Source organism: Cygnus olor, chromosome 4 (assembly GCF_009769625.2).
Source record: "Cygnus olor isolate bCygOlo1 chromosome 4, bCygOlo1.pri.v2, whole genome shotgun sequence".
In the NCBI taxonomy this organism is placed as follows: Eukaryota; Metazoa; Chordata; class Aves; order Anseriformes; family Anatidae; genus Cygnus; species Cygnus olor.
The window spans coordinates 26,612,543-26,632,914 of NC_049172.1; the positions used below are offsets into that span (position 1 = coordinate 26,612,543).

Consider the following 20,372-nt stretch of genomic DNA (forward strand, 5'->3'; position numbering starts at 1 on the left):
TTTGGTTAAATTATGTAGGTACAGTTTCTTAACCTCTATAGAAGGTTTCCCAGACAGTGGTGGTTGTTACCATCAGTCACAGTACTGCCTTTTTTGTAGCTGGAGACCTTGGTGTGTTATCTGGCGTTCGGCCTTTGTGTGTAAGATGTTTTAAAAAAAGCATTTCTTGCAGAGTAAACCAAATCTGATATATGAAAAAACACTAAAGGTCATCATGAATATTTTTAATCCTACCAGATATCATGGCAGAGGATTTTATTTTGTAATACTGACTTCAATTTTTCGGAAGTATAACATAACTTGCTTTATATTGCTTCTTTATTACATTTTACAAAGTTTGCCTAATTATTATTTTTTTTCAGTAGAAAAAATTAATATTCTATTGGAAGTATACCGTAAGATTTTATTTCTCAGTTGTACTTGTTATTAAAGTCACTTGTACTGTGTGAGAGTCTGGGATAACATAGAGGATTTTAATATACAGATCGGATGAAACTAAGTGAAAATAGATTATGTGGGATTCAGGTTTTTGGTCTTAAGTCATATGTTTCCTTGCTTACAAATCATTTCAATGCTTTTGCATCTGCATATGGCAGGAGTACCAGAATCTGAACTTTCCTGTGGTTGGAAAGGCTTATGAGTATTAGTTCTGTTGATGGAATTCAGAGTAGGGTAATGAAACATTTTGGACACAACTTGTAAAATGCCAAACTTTCTAATTTGGGCTCAAATACAAGACTTGAAAATGGAAAAGTGAAAAATACACCTTACATTGTACTGTAATGTTGAAATTTATGTACTTGTAAGTTGGGAATGTGAAGTCATTATTCACATGGAAAAGTTTTTGCTGCTTTTCCCTTTTTACATTGTGATTTTTACACATTTACAAAAAAAATAGTGTTTGTTGCCTTGTTTATAATCTTATTATACATTGTTGCCTTTCTCATTGAAATCTGCTTTGTAGTATTTTTCTTTTTAAGGTGAAATACGTAAAATTACTGGATGTTAAATAAGTGTTTCTGTAAACATGGGTATAGCTTTTTAAGACTTGGCTAATTAGCTGTCTGCAAAAAGACTTGTTGCACCAATTTCAGCAAAAGGGTATTCTTCGTGTTGCAAGTTCTGTGCTTTAAATGGTTTAGCCAATCAAATTTATTATGCATACATTTTGTTAGTTTTTAATACTTAATGAAACTAGTAATTTCAGGCTTAAAACAGGTAATTTCATTTGAAAGTCTGTGTTATAGTGACAGTACTGTGACAGTCTTAATGATTCTATGGTATAAATGAAGACAGGTTTCTGGGAAGAGAGGGTAAAACCTTGAGCTATAAAACTGATTTGATAATATCTTCAGTAATATAGCTAGAGAAGCTTTCAGATAAATAAAGATGCTGATGTTGCATTTTCTCTTTTATGCATAGATTCTGGATTGGTTTGTACAGATCTGCTTAGCACTAAAACATATACATGACAGAAAAATCTTGCATCGCGACATAAAGTCACAGGTATGTAGGTAATTTTCTTTTCTTTTTTTAGCAAATCTACTTCCAAAGTGATTACATCTGTATTTTGTTAGTGGAAGTTGGCAAATTATTGAAAATAATCTTTTTATATAATCACTTTTTTTTTTTTTTTTTACTGGAAACACTTTTTTCTTCAGAATTATACAGAAAAGGTTTATATGGTATTTGTATAAACAGACAAGGACAAGTTATTTGAGTATTGCCCATGTGACAGTTTCTATCTCTGCAAATAATTATATTTTTAGAATGTGCAGTAGTGGTTTCTTTAATTTTGATAAAGCAGGGCAAGAGTAAGTCTGGTGTTTCACAGTCAGTAACGCTAATTCTAGTGACTGCATAGTAATCGAAGAGTAGAAAACTTTATTCTTTTCAAAACGTATTGAGGAAAAAAAAGTGCAATTGTATGAATGTTTTAATTAACAGACTTCTTAAAATTTCTATACCAAGAATATCTTTTTAACCAAAGATGGAACAATACAGCTGGGAGATTTTGGAATTGCCAGAGTTCTGAACAGGTAACTCCTTTTTTAATACTGGTTTCTATGATTTAATCTGAATTGCTTTGATTTAGGAAAACAAAATTTGTGCTCCTCTCATGTGAGTTAACGTTCATTCTTACTTTTTTCTTAGTACTGTGGAGTTGGCTCGCACGTGCATAGGAACACCATACTATTTATCACCTGAAATATGTCAGAACAGACCTTACAACAATAAAAGGTACTAATAACCATATTATTAAACATCTTTGTTAAGGAGAAGATAGTGAGTTCTTTGGAATACTAAGGCTGTTCTATTCACATGATGATGAACAGCCACTAGTTCATCCTTTACCCAAGAAGTCAGAGCCTCACTATTTGGGTAGGACCTTGCAGGTCTGTGTAATGTAAAGTAACACGATGAAGAGATGATTTCGCTTAGTGCTTCGAATTCTAGATCTAGCCTTGTTCTTAGTTATGGTTCCACTTTTGCCAATCTACACATTACTGCCGTAATTTATGAATGTGAAACTATATTAAGAAAGAAATCACAAACACAGTAATTGAATTCTCTAAGCACATGCATGGGTAGTCATACGGAAGAACATCCTGCAGGTATTGTACTTTACATTTGCTGTCCTGGCAAGTACACTGTATCTGGTGACGGTATCCCTAATGTAATTAAAGTGGTTATTAGCTATTTAGTCTTATTCTTCGCTAAACGGCTGAAACATGCCCGTTGTTGTGAATACCTCATACTAATTTGTATTGTTTTCATAAAATGATTATAGCTCCTTGTCCCTCGTTTTCTCCTACATGAGATTTCTTGTCCAATTGTATTCTAAACAAATTCTACAATCCTCTAGTGAGTGTGGGTAATGTAAGTAAATGTTAAACAGAGTAAATGGCCTGTTTAGCTGAATTTAAGATTTTTATTTGCTGTGTTGGATGGCGGGTAGCTTTTTTATACTTCAGAGATCTCAGGCAAATTTATACATCTAGAGAAAACAAGCCTTTATCCATAGTTCATCTAATTTCTCTAATTTGGTTAGTGCAAATGAAAAGGTCTAAAATCTGGAGCCAAAATAACCCCCTATGTTTTTCAGACTGACGTTGCTTTTGATTGTTGATTTTGTTTGTTTGCTGAGGTTTTGTGGTTTGGGGACCTGGGGATGTACATACAAGGGAGACTGTTCTCTACTCAAAACACATCATTTTGCTTTTCAAAGGTAGCGTATTTAGTTAATAAGTTATATGTCAATCTTACACCCACAACTAACTATTGGGATGTGTTCTTGATTTAGTGATATCTGGGCCCTTGGTTGTGTTCTCTATGAAATGTGCACGCTCAAACATGCGGTGAGTAGGAACTTCTTGTTTGTTTGAAAGAATACTGAATTTAGAGATTATTTTTTCTCTGCTGTTATTGCAAATGTATTTCAGTTGATTAAGGGTTTTCATGGTGACTGCTTAAAATTGCCTTCAGCAATTTAATCCCCTTTTCCAATACTGACCAACATTTCTGGTGTTTTGGTTTATGCCAATCTCCGCAGAAATATTAGTATTGTTTTTTTATTATTATTTTCAAGGTACGTGTGTTAGCTGAAAAGATGTTAGCTGCAGTAACAAATAGTGTTCTTTTCTTTCCAAACACATCACATTTTCGTTGTAACTGAGCCTAAATTCAGACTGTCAGCTTTTGTGCAGGTAGATTTATGAATTCCTTTTTAGAATACTAGTAGTTCTTAGAAAAAATTCCCAAAGTAAGAGTTGCCCTTTTTTTTTTTTTTTTGAAGAATACATCTTTAATCCACTTTTCAGTTACGAAGGGAAAAAAAAACATTTTTGTCATCGTTTTATTTTAAAAATAGCTATTTTTATTAAAAGAAAGAAGATCATAACAACATGTCAATCTGAAAAAAAAAACCTTCCAGAGCATAAAGATTTCATAACAGCTTTTGCAATTTCTTATGGCGTGGTCTTTTCTGGGACAAGAGTGTTGACAAAGTTGCCTCTCTCAGGTGATAGCAGTAGGTTGTTTTCTGTAAACTGGGCGATATGCACTGTTTTCTTTTTGTTGTACAAAGGAATTGGTGCGTGCCGCCTTCTGAGCGTAGGCTAAGTGTAAGAATTCCTTTGGATTTTGCAGAGAATTAATGTGCATGTTTACATTCTTTCATTTAGAAGGGCTTTTCTAAAAAGGGCAGAAGGCATGTGGTAGTGGAAAGTGTTTGGGAAAGTAAAGAGGATCAAGCAGATGTAGTTACATAATTATTTCATCCTTACCTGTCTCACTGTCCATCAAGATCTGGGGGAAACTGTATGTTTCTATGGTATGAAGTAGCTGTAGTGTGATGTATTTATATGTAAATGCAATATTTGGCACAGATTATTTTAAACTATTGATGACAACTGTTGATGGCCTTGAAAATTTGTTTTGATATGTTCAGGCAAATGAAAGGGGGGGATTCTTTGTGTTTGGTTGTCGGTTTGGTTTTTTTCCTCGCCTTTATGTACAGCTTCACATGTGGGCAAGCAGTAATATGCAGTAACTGTTTTGTTTTCTTGCATGATATAGTTTGAAGCTGGTAACATGAAGAACTTGGTACTGAAGATAATCTCTGGATCTTTTCCTCCTGTTTCTATGCATTATTCATATGACCTACGTAATCTACTGTCACAGTTATTTAAAAGGAATCCTAAGGATAGACCATCAGTAAACTCCATATTGGAGAAAAACTTCATAGCCAAACGGGTTGAAAAATTTCTCACGCCACAGGTATGGAGTTGGCTTTCATATAGTTTTGCTAAATACATCATAGGACTTTCTTTATTCCGATGTCAATATACAACATGGGAAATTGGAATATTAGTACTTCCTACAGCTTTTATGCAGACCTTTCCAGTTGAGTAAAAAAGATTGTTACTGTAAAGTGAAAAACAAAAATAAAACAGAATAAACAAAAACAAACAAACACAAAAACCTCAAATTACTTAAGTTTCACAAACAAATATAAATTGACATTTTGTTAAGTGTGCTATTTTATATGTCTTTATATTCAGTGAGGAATTTTGAGTCAGATTGTCATTTATTTAGATAGGTTTTTTTCATGACATACAAGAATACAAGAATAGTACTGATATATGAGGTAAGTAAATACAGGCAGAGAAAGGACACGGAGGAAATGAATGCAAAAGGAGACCTCACTAAGTATAAAGAATCCTAATGGGCTGTAATTCCAACCTGAAGAAATTTCAGGAGAAGGCCATGTATAATTGGAATTTCGATTGTATATGAAATAGACTTTCAACTGATTATAGTTCATGTTACTGCTCCAATGAAAGCTCAGAATAAGAGGTCTTTACAGCAAAGCTTGTTCTGCCTTTTACAGAATGGATATGAAATTTTTATTTAGGGTTAGTCAGGCAAACGTTAACAAGTAGTAGACTACTACCAGATAAAGATACTATTTTCTCGTAGATTGTGTACACAATTTTGATGACTGGTTAACTCACATGCTCAAATTAGAGATGCTATCTAATCTTTAAAAACAAAAAAAACAAAACAAACAAAAAAAAAAACAGAAAACATCTTTTAATAAATGTTTTGGTCACTGGTGCATACATAGTTTAGTATTCATTTAAAGTTATGGCAAATAGTATTAGAAGCTTTCTGAAAGAGGCATACGCACTTTTCTGAAAAGGAGTTCTTTCTAGCTTTGGGTATAAACACTGTTGGCTAACAGTTCAACTTTTTGTTTAGCTTATTGCAGAAGAATTCAATCACAAAATCTTCCAGAAGTTTGGACCACATGCTGCACCAGGTAAGTAAATGTGTAAACTGCTTTTGCTTTCAGATCTGGCAAGATTGTATACCTACTTTTGTTCTTGTATTGTTTTGGGTGTTTTCTTAGAACTGATTCTACAAGTTCTGAGGAGAAGAGAGAGAGAAGCATTTTTTTGTTTTCTTTTTTCACTGGGGAGCTGGATGTATGTAGAGTACAAATCATGTTAACACAATCTATGAGCCTGTCACATTTTAAGTGTACTCTTTCTTCTTGCACTGTTACGTTTCCAAAATGTAAGGAGACAGTGAAAACTGCAAATGCTGAAAACTATTTTTTTGTTGTTAGTGTACATTTTTTTGCCTTATTAATGACAAATGGGTAATGAGAAATCCCACTCCTTGTGGGAAAAAAGAAGAGTGGGAGGTTTTGTTAGAGATTCCAGGATTAAACCTTGACTTAGCAGTAGAATTTCTGCTGTTGGTGGCAAATTAGATTGTAGTTCACTTTCTCAAGTTTTCCTACAATAGTCAGTTTACACTTATTTCTTAGATTTTCTTCCTTTTTTCCCCTCCTTGTAATTATTTGAAACTGTGGCAAGTGCTCTGGTGTTTTTTGGTAGTATTGTGAATGTGTTTCACTGCCATCCTGCTATTCTGTAGTAAGAGAAACCTGCTTGCACAGATTCAAATTCACGAGATGATATTGGCATATTTTCAGGAACTTTTCATGGAAAACAATATCCCTGGAGGCTGTTGAAACTGCAGCTGGTTTAGAACTCATCTTCTGCTGACATGAGTGTTGCAGGTTGCAGTCCAGTGTCATTAGTGGAGGGAGGCCTGCCTCTCAATTGCATTGGGAAAACTTTTCCCTGTGTTCATGACAACTGGATAATAAAACATGGCAGCCGGAACAAGTTATATTCTCCAGTGTAAAGTGAAGTTGTAAAAGTGAAAAGTTCAGGGATTGTGTCCTGCTATTTTGTATATTATAATATATAATATCAATATATATTCATATATAAAAATGATATTTAGAAGAGCTGTTTTGGACAACTGGATATGTTACATTTACATAGTCAGCTCACATGAATGAAATGTTAGCACTTCACCCATTCTCCTCCAGCTTTGCTGTACCAGTACCTTAGGAAATGGAAATACAGTATACTGACTGGCCTGGATATAGCTGTAAAGCAGACTTTTCTTGTTTAGCTAAAAGACCAGCTCAAGGACAAATCCTGGCTTCAGTTGCACCAGCTCAGAAAATCACCAAACCCGCTGCAAAATATGGAGTGCCTTTAGCGATGAAGAAGTCTTCTGATGCACCCAAAAAGCTTCATGAGAAAAAGATGATGACTAAATTTAGACAGGTAATTAACAAAGATACTTAAATTGAACTGTTTTGCTAATGTTGTATTTAAACAGTATGATAATATTTTACATTCTTTTTCAAAATGTTGCTTATATGGATGTATGCATCTGCAGAGAAAGCAGTAGTACTGTAAATGCTTGTCTTGCTTCATTATGGATTCTTTCTTTTTAATATAAGGATTTTTGGAGACTGCCACCTTGGGCTTGATTTCTAATGTCACTGCTGAATTAGATGTGCTGTGCGTATGTTTTCAATTTCTGTGTTGGTGTTGACCACTCTTAGAAATATTGAAAGTCTGTCACATAAACCAAGATCATTGACAAAGAATAAATATCTTTGCATCTTTCTTCTTGGTTCAAAAATAATCTGCAATTTTTAAACCTTAGAAAACTTTTAATAACTTTCTAAAGTGTTGTCAAGCAGAGAAATTGTGTAATCAGAAGAGGACTTTCCCAGACTTGATTCCATGAGCTAATGAGAAATGATTTTCTGGATACCTTCATACCATACTACCAATCTTTTTTTCCAGTCATCTTTCTTTATGTTCCCTATTACATGAAGCTGTTTATATATAATTCCTTTAATTACTGAATAGCCCGGAGATATTTCATGATACAGTTAGTTAGGCACATTCCAAGCATCTAGTAACCAAGAAGCTCCCACTTCAGCTTTATTTTCTGCCATCATCAAGAGAACGAATTCAAAATGTCTTCTGAAGAAGTGGTTTCTTTTCCTTTCTTCCTTTCTTCCTTTCTTCCTTTCTTCCTTTCTTCCTTTCTTCCTTTCTTCCTTTCTTCCTTTCTTCCTTTCTTCCTTTCTTCCTTTCTTCCTTTCTTCCTTTCTTCCTTTCTTCCTTTCTTCCTTTCTTCCTTTCTTCCTTTCTTCCTTTCTTCCTTTCTTCCTTTCTTCCTTTCTTCCTTTCTTCCTTCTTCCTTTCTTCCTTTCTTCCTTTCTTCCTTTCTTCCTTTCTTCCTTTCTCCTTTCTTCCTTTCTTCCTTTCTTCCTTTCTTCCTTTCTTCCTTTCTTCCTTTCTTCCTTTCTTCCTTTCTTCCTTTCTTCCTTTCTTCCTTTCTTCCTTTCTTCCTTTCTTCCTTTCTTCCTTTCTTCCTTTCTTCCTTTCTTCCTTTCTTCCTTTCTTCCTTTCTTCCTTTCTTCCTTTCTTCCTTTCTTCCTTTCTTCCTTTCTTCCTTTCTTCCTTTCTTCCTTTCTTCCTTTCTTCCTTTCTTCCTTTCTTCCTTTCTTCCTTTCTTCCTTTCTTCCTTTCTTCCTTTCTTCCTTTCTTCCTTTCTTCCTTTCTTCCTTTCTTCCTTTCTTCCTTTCTTCCTTTCTTCCTTTCTTCCTTTCTTCCTTTCTTCCTTTCTTCCTTTCTTCCTTTCTTCCTTTCTTCCTTTCTTCCTTTCTTCCTTTCTTCCTTTCTTCCTTTCTTCCTTTCTTCCTTTCTTCCTTTCTTCCTTTCTTCCTTTCTTCCTTTCTTCCTTTCTTCCTTTCTTCCTTTCTTCCTTTCTTCCTTTCTTCCTTTCTTCCTTTCTTCCTTTCTTCCTTTCTTCCTTTCTTCCTTTCTTCCTTTCTTCCTTCCCATGGCTCTTTGGAGAATGTAATACCGAGATGTCTATGAAATTTTATATTATATTTAGTAGATGGAAAGAAAATTAGCCCTGAGATAGTTTTTCCTTAATCCTTCAATAACTGTTGAACCTCAGGGATAACTTCTGTCAGTTATCACACAAGCCTCATTTGCTCATCATGTGCAGTTTGAAAAAGAGAGCAAAAAGAAGGGAACACACAAACCTGTGTGTCCTACTGAGACCACAAGTCTATTTCTCTTTTAAAGCTTGGTTGTGAAATCGACTGTTGTTTTGCTGCTGTTTATAATCAGTTTCACCAACTAACACTAAACCCACTTGCACAGAGACCCAAAGCTCTCACTGTGGCAGGATATACAGACTGAGGAAGAATCCTCATGCTGTAAGAAGTCAAAAATGCTGCAATTTTAAGACATTATTTGTGTGGGTTGTATGTAGTGACAAGGGATAAGATGTAGGATAGAACTAATGGCTACGGTGTAATGTAAGTTTTCTTCTCTTTGCTGTTGTTTCAGGCTAGCCTCAGCTTGCAGTTCTCAACTGGATTTTTAATGGAACATGCAATAATCATCTCGCTTAGTGTTATTACATGAATGCACTGTAGTTGAATTGCATTGACTGAAGTCTCTAAAGATTTCTGTTTTCTGAGATACTTGACTTTAAAGTACCAATCTGATGGGATTGTCAAAAGAAAATCCTATGAATCTATCTGTATTCTTGTACAGTCAGAGGGGGGGAAAAAAAAAGCTTTGAGTAACACTCACTTTTTGAGAAGATTAGAGTAAGAAACATAGCTTATTTTGTATAGCGGACTTTTTACCAGATATTCAATTGTGGCTTCATTCCCCTCTTCCATGGATAACAAGAACTTAAATAGAGTTACACAAGAGAAGTCACCTAAGGATAACCTAATAAATCTGTTCTCCAAGTAAAAAGAGAATCTTAAAATCGAGGACCCTCAAAGACTATGAAAAGATTATAATATGGAATGACATTGCCAGAGAAGAAAAATTGAGACAGATCTGAAATTACTACCTTCAGCTTTCAAGATGGAGCTCTTAGCAGAGGATGAGCAAGTACAATAGCCTTTACCTGAGATCTGAGCAGTGCTTTTCATTTACAACCTCCTCAGTAATGAATTATTTTAAACCCATTTTTGCACATACTGAATTGTGAATTTTTTTTCTTTGATTAGAATTTTTCTCTCAGATTGACATTTGCTATCTAATTTGAAGTTTCACCTTTTATTTAGGACTTTCCAACTCCCATGAAGAAAATGAATCCAGGAGAAGAAAGGAGGAAAATGTTTGAGGTATCACAAAATCATCTGCTAATATTCAATCTAAGCAAAAGCTAGGTCCAGAGCAAGAATGACAAAATAAAACCTTCAAACCTTTCCTCCTTATCTTTTTTTTTCCAAACATCTAGACATGATTTTTATCTTCGTGGACATAAGTCAGCAATTGGAAGACTAACCAATCTTGACAGACACTTCACAGAATAATGGCTCGGTAATAAATACCAAATTATATGCTTGTTTTTCAGGAACCTTCAAAAAAGAAAAGGTTAGAATTGCCTGAAAAAGAAAAACGCCAGAGAGATCAGGTAGACAAGATACTTGAGGCACCCTTTTTTTTTTTTTTTTAACATCCATAGTAGTTTTAGTGAAATGTGTTGTGTTTTGTTGCCTGTTGCCTAGGAATATGGAGTAGTTCAGTTTCCCAGTTACTAAATATGTTTAATCCTTACATTGCAGATCAGTTTACTGAAGGCAGAGGAAATAAGAAGATTGGAGAAAGAAAGGGTAAAATATGTTTAAAATGTGTTAAGAGTGAAGCTCAATTTTTACTTAAAGTGATTCCTTGAATTATGTTTTCCTTTATTGTTTTCTCCTTCAGATGGAACGAATAAACAGAGCCAGGGAACAAGGATGGAGGAATGTGCTTGGTTCAGGTGGAAGTGGTGATGTTAAGGTTGGCAGCAGATGCAGAAATGTGATGTAATGTGTTCCCCCCACCTTGGTTATCTGGCATGGTCTTATCTTTTCAGAAAGATCTGCTCTTGAAGATCAACTCTTGGAGCTGTCCAGTATTAATCTATTGATAATTTAAGGCAGAGTGTATAACAGACTTTATTCCCTGGCTTTTTGGAGATCATGTGCAGTTTTCATTTTTAATACTTATTAAATTTCTGAATCTCCCCTCTTTCTGCCAGTAATGGTTTTCATGCACCACTTTCTTTTTTCCACTCCTGCTTTTGCTACTTCTCCTGCGCTAAATCTATGCATGAACAGCTTCTTTCATATTCAAGTTTGTTCTTGAAATTTTTTGTTGAAATATTTTCCCAGGTTCTCATACTGCGATAATGGACATCTTTCCCAATATTAAAATGTGCTTTTAAGAATTCATTTTTATTTACCAATGTAAATGACAATTACAATACCTATATTGATAAGTTGTCCATGATGGGAGAAGAAATTCCTGAGTAAATGTAATTTTTTCCTGAAAGCAGTTAACCCCTTAGCCATTCACTTCTTATGGAATTAAATTACGTAATTTAATCTTAATCCTATGGCAGTTTCTATTTGCATAACTGTTCTGGGAAGTAGTATCATGAAAATACTTGAATCTAAAAATCTGGGTCCTCTATTTTCATCAGACAGAGCCAGTGCAGAAATTTCAGTATTGTCGTGGTGTAAATCTATTGAACAATATGAAGTGGGTTAAAAACCAGCCATTTGTTTTGGTGTTAGGGAATCCTACAAAAATATTTAGCCTAAACAAATTCAGCACAGTTTTCATAAACAAGCTCTGGCTAAGCACTGGGGTCAAAATGAGAAGAGGTTTTATTTTCTGCTCCTTGTACAACAAAATATGAAGAAACCGAAAGTACGTGACCAGGTTTCATTAGCTGCTTTTGATAACTATTCTTCAAAATAGGTATAATTTTTGGCTGTGTGTCACATATCGCATAACTTAGCTTAAATATAAAAGCAAATGTAAAAATACCAGACTTTCAAAACTACCATGTGTGGCTTTAATGGGAAATCAAAAACCATCGTCTGGTTCCCATGCCTTCGTTCTCTCTCTCAGGATGATGCTGGCAAGCACCAATGCAGGCCTCCGTACAACATGATATATAAGCATCGGCATATTTGGATCAGAGCTCTATATGTTTCTGAAAACAATCATGCCTTTGATTGACTTCAAGAGTTTTATTGCAAGGGCCTTAGACATGGAAAGTACTCTCTGTTTTTTAGCTAAAACTGCATCACTAACTTTTCGTATTCGCAGTAATGTAAGGAGATTGAGTTTCAGTGGCCGTGCATATTTTCACTAAGTGTCACTGTGTAAAATATCAGAGCAAACATCCTTTAAAATTGTTTGAAATTTGTTCTCTGGATTAGGTAGTTTTGTGCAGATCGTACTGCAGGCCACTAAGGTATCATCACTCGAGGTTTCCATGTACTGTTACAGTATTCTTGATGTAATTATCCTCTTCCTTTCTCCCCCATGAAAACTGCAGCCAGTGACTCCCTGCTGATGCTGTTAGTTTAGAGTAGCAGTGTTCAAGCATTCCAGTAATGCAAGCCACATAGTCTCTAAATGCACAGCAGGGTCTTGCAGTGCAGTATTTTCTCTTCCTGTCTTTTTTGGATTGGTTGCTCATACCTGCTTCTGGGGTAAAATAGGAAAAGAGATGGCAAGGAGTAGACTTTGGGTTTGTGCTTCTAGCAGGGGCTGTAACGGTTCTGCAGATGGTTGATGAGCACCTGCTGCTAGCATTTGCTTAGAGATTGATCATACTATTTCTTTGGGTAGTCCTCTTGGAAACTGAGCTCTAGTAATTGTAGGTGAAACCTTTAAGAGTGTCTAAGGCAAGGCTTTGCATTCTGTTTGTAGAATCAATTGTCTTGTATAATAAATTATTTTTACTCAGAAGAACAGTGTACCAGCATACTTATTTTGATGCTTAGATAAATCTTCCGGTTAGTACTCTATCACATGGACTATTGATGTGCATTGAGCAATTGAACCTGAGAATGTGAGCCAAATTCCGATGTTAAATATAGGCTGTTCGAGAACTTCTGGGTGGACAACTGTAAATCTGTCACATCTGCACTGTCCCATTCGAATGTACATGAAATACTTTGGACCACTCTGGAAAGAACATTCACCCTATTGTTAAAGCAGATTCCACAGGTTTGCTACCATGGGCTATTTGACCACTTTCCCCAGGTGTAAAGGGAACATTTTTATGCATGTGCTGACAACCTTAACCTTGTTTTGCCAATTTCACACTTTCTGCATCCATCCTTGGCTACTACTGTACACAGCTGCTTGCAACATTTTGTTTTTTATTATTATTTTCACACGAAGGCTCTCCAGGAATTCGAGTCTTTGAGAGTGACAGAGATCATTTTCACAAAGCTGTAACTTGTGGTACATGTTCCCCTGATCTGAACTTCAGTAGGGAAGCATCTCAGTTCTGGTGATGCAGCCAAGTTATAGATTGGTAAAAATGGGGATTCTCAGATAAATCTGGTGCTAATGTCACTCAGCAAATTTAGAAGTGTGCTTAACTGTTTCTAACTTCAATTTTAAAAGTGAATGTTTGGATAGAAATCACTCAGTAGTGCTTCAGTTAGTACTGTATCATTTTTAGCTTTTTGTGCTAAAACTGATTTTTGCTGTGTAGAACATCTGCTATCTCCAGTTATACTTCAATGGATTCCTCACCAATAACTTCCAGAATGTGTGACAGATGTCTCATGTATAATTACACTATTATCAAAAGGAGGTAAAATACTGTGTTATTTTGGAGTGCTAACTGAAAAACAAGTTTTTAATTTATCAATCTTGTAGTGGTAAAGTGATGAAAAGGGATCGTAATTCCTTGGTTAAAATAGGGGAACACCAAGAATAAAACTAGGACCAGTTCAGAATTGTTGCAGAACATATTAATACTTTCATTCTGCCAGAGAGGTGAAAATTGGAAGGGCTTGTTAAAACCAGTGTTTGAGATGTCCACCCTACCTTTTCTGATTTTCAGGCACCATATTATGGCGGTGGAGGTGGTCTTGGTCCTTTTCCAGTGTCTTCCAGAGGACAATATGAGCATTATCATGCTATTTTTGACCAGATGCAAAAGGAGAACTTTAGAGTAGCTGAAGAGAGGGAATCCAGATGGAGGGCAGAAGTACAAGGCCGAGAAGTTGTTGAGAGGTATGGCTACCTTCCACTAGAGGTTGCATGTGGTCTGCTTTAGATGAAAGTAATGAAAGTTACTGTACGTATTTATCTGCAGAGGAATTCCACCTGGAATACGTCCAGGAGTTCCTAAGGGGCCTGCAGGTCATCACCATTTACCTGATGCTGATGCAATTAGGAAAAAAATGAAAAGATCGAAGGAGGTGTCTAAACAAGCCAATGCAAACAGGTTGGACTATGATAATCCATAAATCTGTCCCTACGTGTTAGATTTTTGTTCTGTCTTGTTCCATTTAGTAGCTGAACATGTCTCAAAATCCATTGGTACTGTGCTGTCTGTTTGTGTGTTGGTCCCTCACAGACCACAATTCTTTTAGAACCAATGGAAACCTTGGCTTTCCCGATAGGGGAAAAAAGGATTACTTAGAACTGTAACTAAACTAGATTTAAGCCAAAACTCCTGGCTTAATGCAGTTACAGTCTAGCTAAAACAATAACCCTCCTTTGCTTTTTTCATAGTTCTGTTTTCTGTGTTACCTGCCAAGATGCTTCCTTGTTCTATCATCTCATTCTGACTGCCTTCTCTCCATCTCAGTGTTTAATTTTCCAACATAGAAGAGTGTCTAGAAAGCTTTCAGCGTTCTTAGCTTCTGTTTATTGACCAGTGGAAAACTCACAGTAGCTTTCTTGGTCAAGAGATGTGAATGCTAGGTGTTATAACAGTATGCAACTTACAGTTACTGCAAAGAATAAGCACCACAGAATTATAGAGTGAGTGTGTTTTGTATATAAAAAAGCATTGATTGTCTACCTATTTCAGGTAGATTGGCAACCTCTTTCAGTTAGTTTTTTCAAAACTGCATTGCCTTTCTTCAAATCTGTTAGTATTGTTTAAAGGGCTGTTTCCACACTGAAGGGTGGTATATGGGGAAGTATATACTTAGAAGTTCAGTACTTCAACATTACTCACTAATTTTCATAGTTTTTTTTTTTTTATATCATGGATTATTTAAACTTCTGCAGACCCAGAGATGTACCCCATGGGGGCAGAAATAAATGGTGTTAATGTGAAGAAAAGGAAGTGGCCAAAGAAAACGTTTGTTCTTCTAAATGAATTTTATTCAGTTTTATGTTTCATATAGTGTATGTTTTACCTTCTAGGTTTTTCTATTTTAAAATTTATGGCAATAGTATAGCACATTTAACACTGATGTTAAAATTTTGCAAGTTGCAAGGTACGTGCTATTTCCTTTATAGTAATTTGGGCCATTGTGAGCTAACTGAAATTCTTCCTGATACAACCCAGGACTGGAAGGTATATTTTCTCAACTGACATAGATGCATTTTTCCAGCCTCCTCTGTTTATTCCCAACCCTTTGCACACAGTGCCATCATTGACAAATCTTGCCTAGGTTAGGGGTATTATTGTTTGCCTCACACATTCGACAATATTAGGTGGTACTTGGCTAGAGCCAGGTAAATTGTTTTAAATGTGTTTAAATTTGAGAGCAACTATATTAGAGGGCTGCAAATTACTAATAACGTGGAGATCCTGAAGAGAAATCGATTCAGTTTTTCTCAAATCCATGAACTCAGAAGCACTCGATGAACATAGTGTGCAGAAGTTTTAAAACAGATGGATATAATTTTCTGTCTATAAGCTGGATTACCTTTAACCTTAAATTGAGCTGCTGTTCCTTAGCATTTAAAATGTGTTAAGTATTTTTACTTCATTACCTAAAAGTAATTTTTTTTATCATAGTTAGCTTAGCAGTGTTTCTCTCTCACACTTTATTCTTTCAGCTAGAGATGAGATATAAAGATAGGTGTTCATGATGCTTAATCAAAAGAAAAAGAATGTTAAGAATAACAACTTTCTTGAAGATAGGTAATTTAAAGTGTATGTTAAAAAAGTTGAGAAATCCTTGAGTTAAAGTCTTTTTGATTACACTAGTACAACTAAAGTGAAGTTAAGTACCCTCACCTTCAGCAGTCTTTACAAATTGTCTCTTAGACAGCAACGCTGTCCAGAAGAAATCTGGTTGAAGCGTTGTAACAATATGAGTCACTCAGCATTAGAGCAGGGAGAAATGGTATCACGTAAAATTTAGTTGAAATAAGTTTTTGCTATGTACTTGGTTTGAGACAAATAGTTTCTTTTGCTCAGAGAGCACCTCTCCTACAGTACTGTAAGCTAAACTTTGTCGGTATGACCCATTTTGACAGAGTTCGTTATCCACCAGTTGAGTTTATATGCAATGAACAGTTATAGTCAAAATCATATAGTGAGCCAAATATGTATATACAAAGATTATGAAGTGTTTCTTTCTTTACCGGTAATACTTCTGTGGACTGTCTTGAATTTTCAGAGCAGCTACAGCATTTGTCCTGTTGTATCAAAGTCATTTTACATCTCTCTTACTTCATGAATTATAGCATATGGAAATAGCATTTTATTTCCTAATTGCTGGGTGGTGAGGTGAGGAAGACTAGGTGCAAGGGGGTTTAGTTAGTGTGCTAATTCATTTAGGAATTACTAGGAATAGTTCCTGTATGGCAAAATTATTTTTTCTTTAACTGTTTCAGCCTGATGGGTTATTGCTATCAGCTTATTCCAGTACCTTCCTGCCTGTTGCCGGACCCCCAATACTCTTCAATCAGATGAGGCTAGGGGAGCCTTGGAAAGGGGATTGCCTCATCGTTCCACAATCTGTTACAATATCTAACATCATTCATCACCTTTTTCTGTTGTTTTTTTTTTCTTGTTTTGTTTTGTTTGGATAGGGAACTTTCCCCCCTTAGTCTGCTTCTAACCAATTTTTCAGAAACTGTTTCCACTACAAAATGATCATACGTATGTATTAGGAAACTTTGATAGCTGCTCAGTTTCAATAAATTGATTGTAGCCTTGTTTACCCAAACAGGTCCCTGACCTGGGGTGAAAAATGTGAAAAAACATCTTGTTTTGGTTAATTCTGAGGTAGGAAATCTTCTTCAGAGTCCCTTCAAAAACAGACAAAGCAAAATCCCCCCAAAACAGTTGCCAGAATGCTGTTGGAATACCAGCACTGTGTCTGTTATCTAAGTGGTAAGTGGTAGAAGCTCTTACTCCAAGCATAGGTCAGATTAAGGCTACTGGATGGCTCATGAAGAAAGTCTTCTTGCCCATCTCTAAAGGGAAGCCTTGAAAGAATCTGTCCTTTTTTTTAACGTTTTATTTTACAAATGATAATTAATGAAAACAAGCTGAGATTTTTTCAGAACTAACTGCACTAAAATTGTGATTTGACATTCATTTTGTTTTGATGAGCAGGATGTGGAAGAACAACACAGTGTTCTGGGAGGGCGTGTTTAATAGGACTTTTAATATAGTTGAACCTATTTTTTCTCCGTTTTGTGAAAGTCTGACGTATTTCAGCTGATTAAAGGCATTTTGTGAAGATAGATTTTTCATACTTTTTGTGTCCTTCTTTGAATATATGTATAGGTTTTGCAAGTGTTGTATTTCAGACTTTCAGTTTGCTATGTATTGTAATTATTCAGGCAAAAAGGGTGGTTACCTGCAGAAAGAGCAAGGCAAGTTGAAGAATTCTGGCAACGAAAGAGGGAAGCCATGCAAAACAAAGCTCGAGCCGAAGGACACATGGTATGGAAAATCTGGTCTTCCTACTTACATTACTGCTTCAGAATGCTTTACAAATCAACAAAGGAAAAAAAAATACATTTTTGTGCATGTCTAACTTGATATTGTGAACTTTAGAACATTACTTTTTTTTTCTGTTTATACCTGTAAAATTTTGGTTAAAATTAAACTATGTATTTTTCAGTAGCTTGAACTTTAAATGAAGTTTGATTAAACTTTTAACTCAGCTACAGTAATGTGTTTTAGAAAAACGTTCTGTTTATTAAGAAGATATTATAAAGACATCCATCTTTAGTCCTTAGAGGTTAACTAATGGACAGTGTCACAAAATGTTCTTTGTCCTTTATACTTGCAGTTCTAAATTCAGTATTCCTCTAGGAAATGTGTTTTGCAGTAACAACGTCTTGGAAGTGATCCCTTTATATTAGGATGTTATTATTTCTGAAAAAGTGAATATGGTGAATAATATACCTTTCTATTTTTTATGGCTTAACATTCAAGCCAAAACTGGAATTCATGGAATCCTCATGAATGTATGCTATTTCTTACCTATGAGAATGGTTCTTTTAATTTATTCTCTCATCCCCCAGTGACTAAACCACGGAAGTTTAGAAATACCCTCTTTTCTTGAATTACTGATTTTTCAGCTCAATCTGAAAGAGTATTTAGCAAAAATTTTTGTATTCAGTGCTTCCTGTCAAGAATTTAACTGGAGTATTGATTTACAGGTGGTTCTCTGTACTCAAGCTTGAGAAAGCTAAAGCCACGGTGTTTTACAAGGCACAAATAAGGTCCATGTAATGACACATAATAAATGCAGTAAACATACATCTAATTAACAAATCAAGATATTTTTAATAAGTTCAGCAGGAGCTTACAGTATATCATGAAAAAAATAATAATTTAAATATGATTTTAAACCAAGCAGAAAACTTTAATTTAAATGATTCTTGTACTGTCCTGAATTGGACTCCTGTTTTCCATTCCTTTGAGGTTGAATCCTTTTGTTTACAGTTAGGACGCCAAATACATTACACTAATCTAGATTATAAACTGTATATCCATATGTATTAGCAATGTAAGACAGCTTGTTAAGTTTAGAAAGGAAAATGTAATAAGCTTATACAAATATGTTACAAGATTTATGAGTTTGCTACTTATAGTATGTTTAAAAAATTATGATGATAGATAAATGCTTACTCTACATATGATGATTCCACTTTTATCTTAGGCTTGACTTGACAATGGCAGAAATGCCAGCTGTGTGCCACAATTCGTATTTAATCCAGATGTACAAAAACTGCTGTCTGTCAGAATTTATGCTTCTAACATAGCAGGAGAAGACCAGAATTGTAGGGAGAAGACTGCTGTAATATTAAAGGTCTAGCCTCTTCCTGGCTACTCAGGATTTTCAGTTATTACTGTCATTTGTTTCTTATAAGTCAAAGGGGGTTATCAGTTAATTTCAGAACGACTGCAGATCATTGGTGGATTTGCTTTCTTATAAATGAACATTTACTGGATAAAGCAGATAATTTTACTGCCCCAGCCATTTTAAATTTTATACCATTAAATGGCAAACAGGGTACACTGCAAAACGTGGCAGATATCTATGGAGGCAGGCCCATTTCTGCAAGAGGAAGGAAATCCAGAAACAAGGAAGAAGAGGTATGCTTGCCGCATGTTTGCCACTTCCATCACACAAACAGCACTATTTTGACTGTGACTGTGCCTCATTTCCCTGCATGGTTCATTTGTGTAACAAAATGAAGACTCTATAAGTTCCTAGGAAATACATTTTTTTTCTGGAATCTGGGTGTGTAATTTTTTTTTAATAATCATGAAATAATTGTTGTCTACAGCAGTTTGCCTAGGAAAGGTTCTTGAACATGCACGCATATCTATAGGGTGTAACTGTGTTGTAACAGATGCAACCATTCCTGGTCCTTGATTGTATCAAGTGTAATGGTAGCTTAATACTGAGGAACGTAAGTTTCAGTTTTCTTTAATTTTATTGGATGAGAATTCTTCTGGAAATTATGAAGTGCTAATATAGTGATAGTGTTTTCTTCCCCTCATTTCGTTTGGCTTTTTGTGGAATCTTAGGTATTATAAACGAAGCATACTGCAGATAGTTTCATTATAATTGAAACTTATTTCCGTTCCTTACTTTAGGAATATTTGGCAAGATTAAGACAGATCCGGCTACAAAACTTCAATGAACGTCAACAGATTAAAGCAAAACTTCGTGGAGAGAAGGTCAGTTTGAAAAATAAATACTTCAGGAAGTTGGCTGTGGGATCATATTATTTTATCCCTGCAGAAATATTTTTATGATAAGCAATTTTACATGTAAATATATGTATATATACATATATTAACACATTTCATTCTGTTCCACAGTTAGTATACCTGTATCTGTTCCTACAGAATTTATGAAATTTGTTGGATATTTCAGTTAGAGGTGCAGCTTCAGTACATGTTACCTAATAACCTGTTAAAAAGTAGGACAACATAAAATTACATCTGAATTTGATCCACAAATCTCTCGTTAAGCACTAGCATGTTTATACTTTGTTGTGGTTTTGCCTCGGCAGGCAGCTAGGCAGCTAACCACCACACAGATGCTCGCCCTCTCTCCCCAGGGGGTTGAGGAGAGAATCAGAGAGGTAAAAGTGCAAGAACTCACAGGTTGAGATAAGGACAATTTACTAGGTAAAGCAAAAGTCATGTGAGCAAGCAAAGCAAGGAATTTATTTGGTGCTTCCCACTGGCAGGCA

General features: G+C 35.3%; 1 protein-coding gene across 9 annotated transcripts in view; it reads left to right on the top strand.

Annotated features, from left to right (window-relative positions):
- The window catches only part of NEK1 (NIMA related kinase 1), a 43,642-nt gene that overhangs the window by 4,898 nt on the left and 18,372 nt on the right, over positions 1–20,372 (top strand). For 3 of the 9 annotated variants that reach the window (XM_040556586.1, XM_040556585.1, XM_040556587.1), the window contains 15 exons: positions 1,423–1,506; positions 1,972–2,039; positions 2,155–2,241; positions 3,305–3,359; positions 4,579–4,779; positions 5,764–5,824; positions 6,997–7,154; positions 10,285–10,344; positions 10,496–10,543; positions 10,638–10,712; positions 13,792–13,964; positions 14,047–14,178; positions 17,493–17,595; positions 19,177–19,260; positions 19,768–19,851. In XM_040556586.1, the coding sequence (XP_040412520.1) occupies positions 1,423–1,506; positions 1,972–2,039; positions 2,155–2,241; positions 3,305–3,359; positions 4,579–4,779; positions 5,764–5,824; positions 6,997–7,154; positions 10,285–10,344; positions 10,496–10,543; positions 10,638–10,712; positions 13,792–13,964; positions 14,047–14,178; positions 17,493–17,595; positions 19,177–19,260; positions 19,768–19,851 (1,473 nt within the window). Of the gene's footprint in view, positions 1–1,422; positions 1,507–1,971; positions 2,040–2,154; positions 2,242–3,304; positions 3,360–4,578; positions 4,780–5,763; positions 5,825–6,996; positions 7,155–9,991; positions 10,052–10,284; positions 10,345–10,495; positions 10,544–10,637; positions 10,713–13,791; positions 13,965–14,046; positions 14,179–17,492; positions 17,596–19,176; positions 19,261–19,767; positions 19,852–20,372 lie in introns of all 9 variants that reach the window. The other 6 variants (XM_040556591.1, XM_040556590.1, XM_040556589.1 and 3 more) reach the window with 4 other exon arrangements.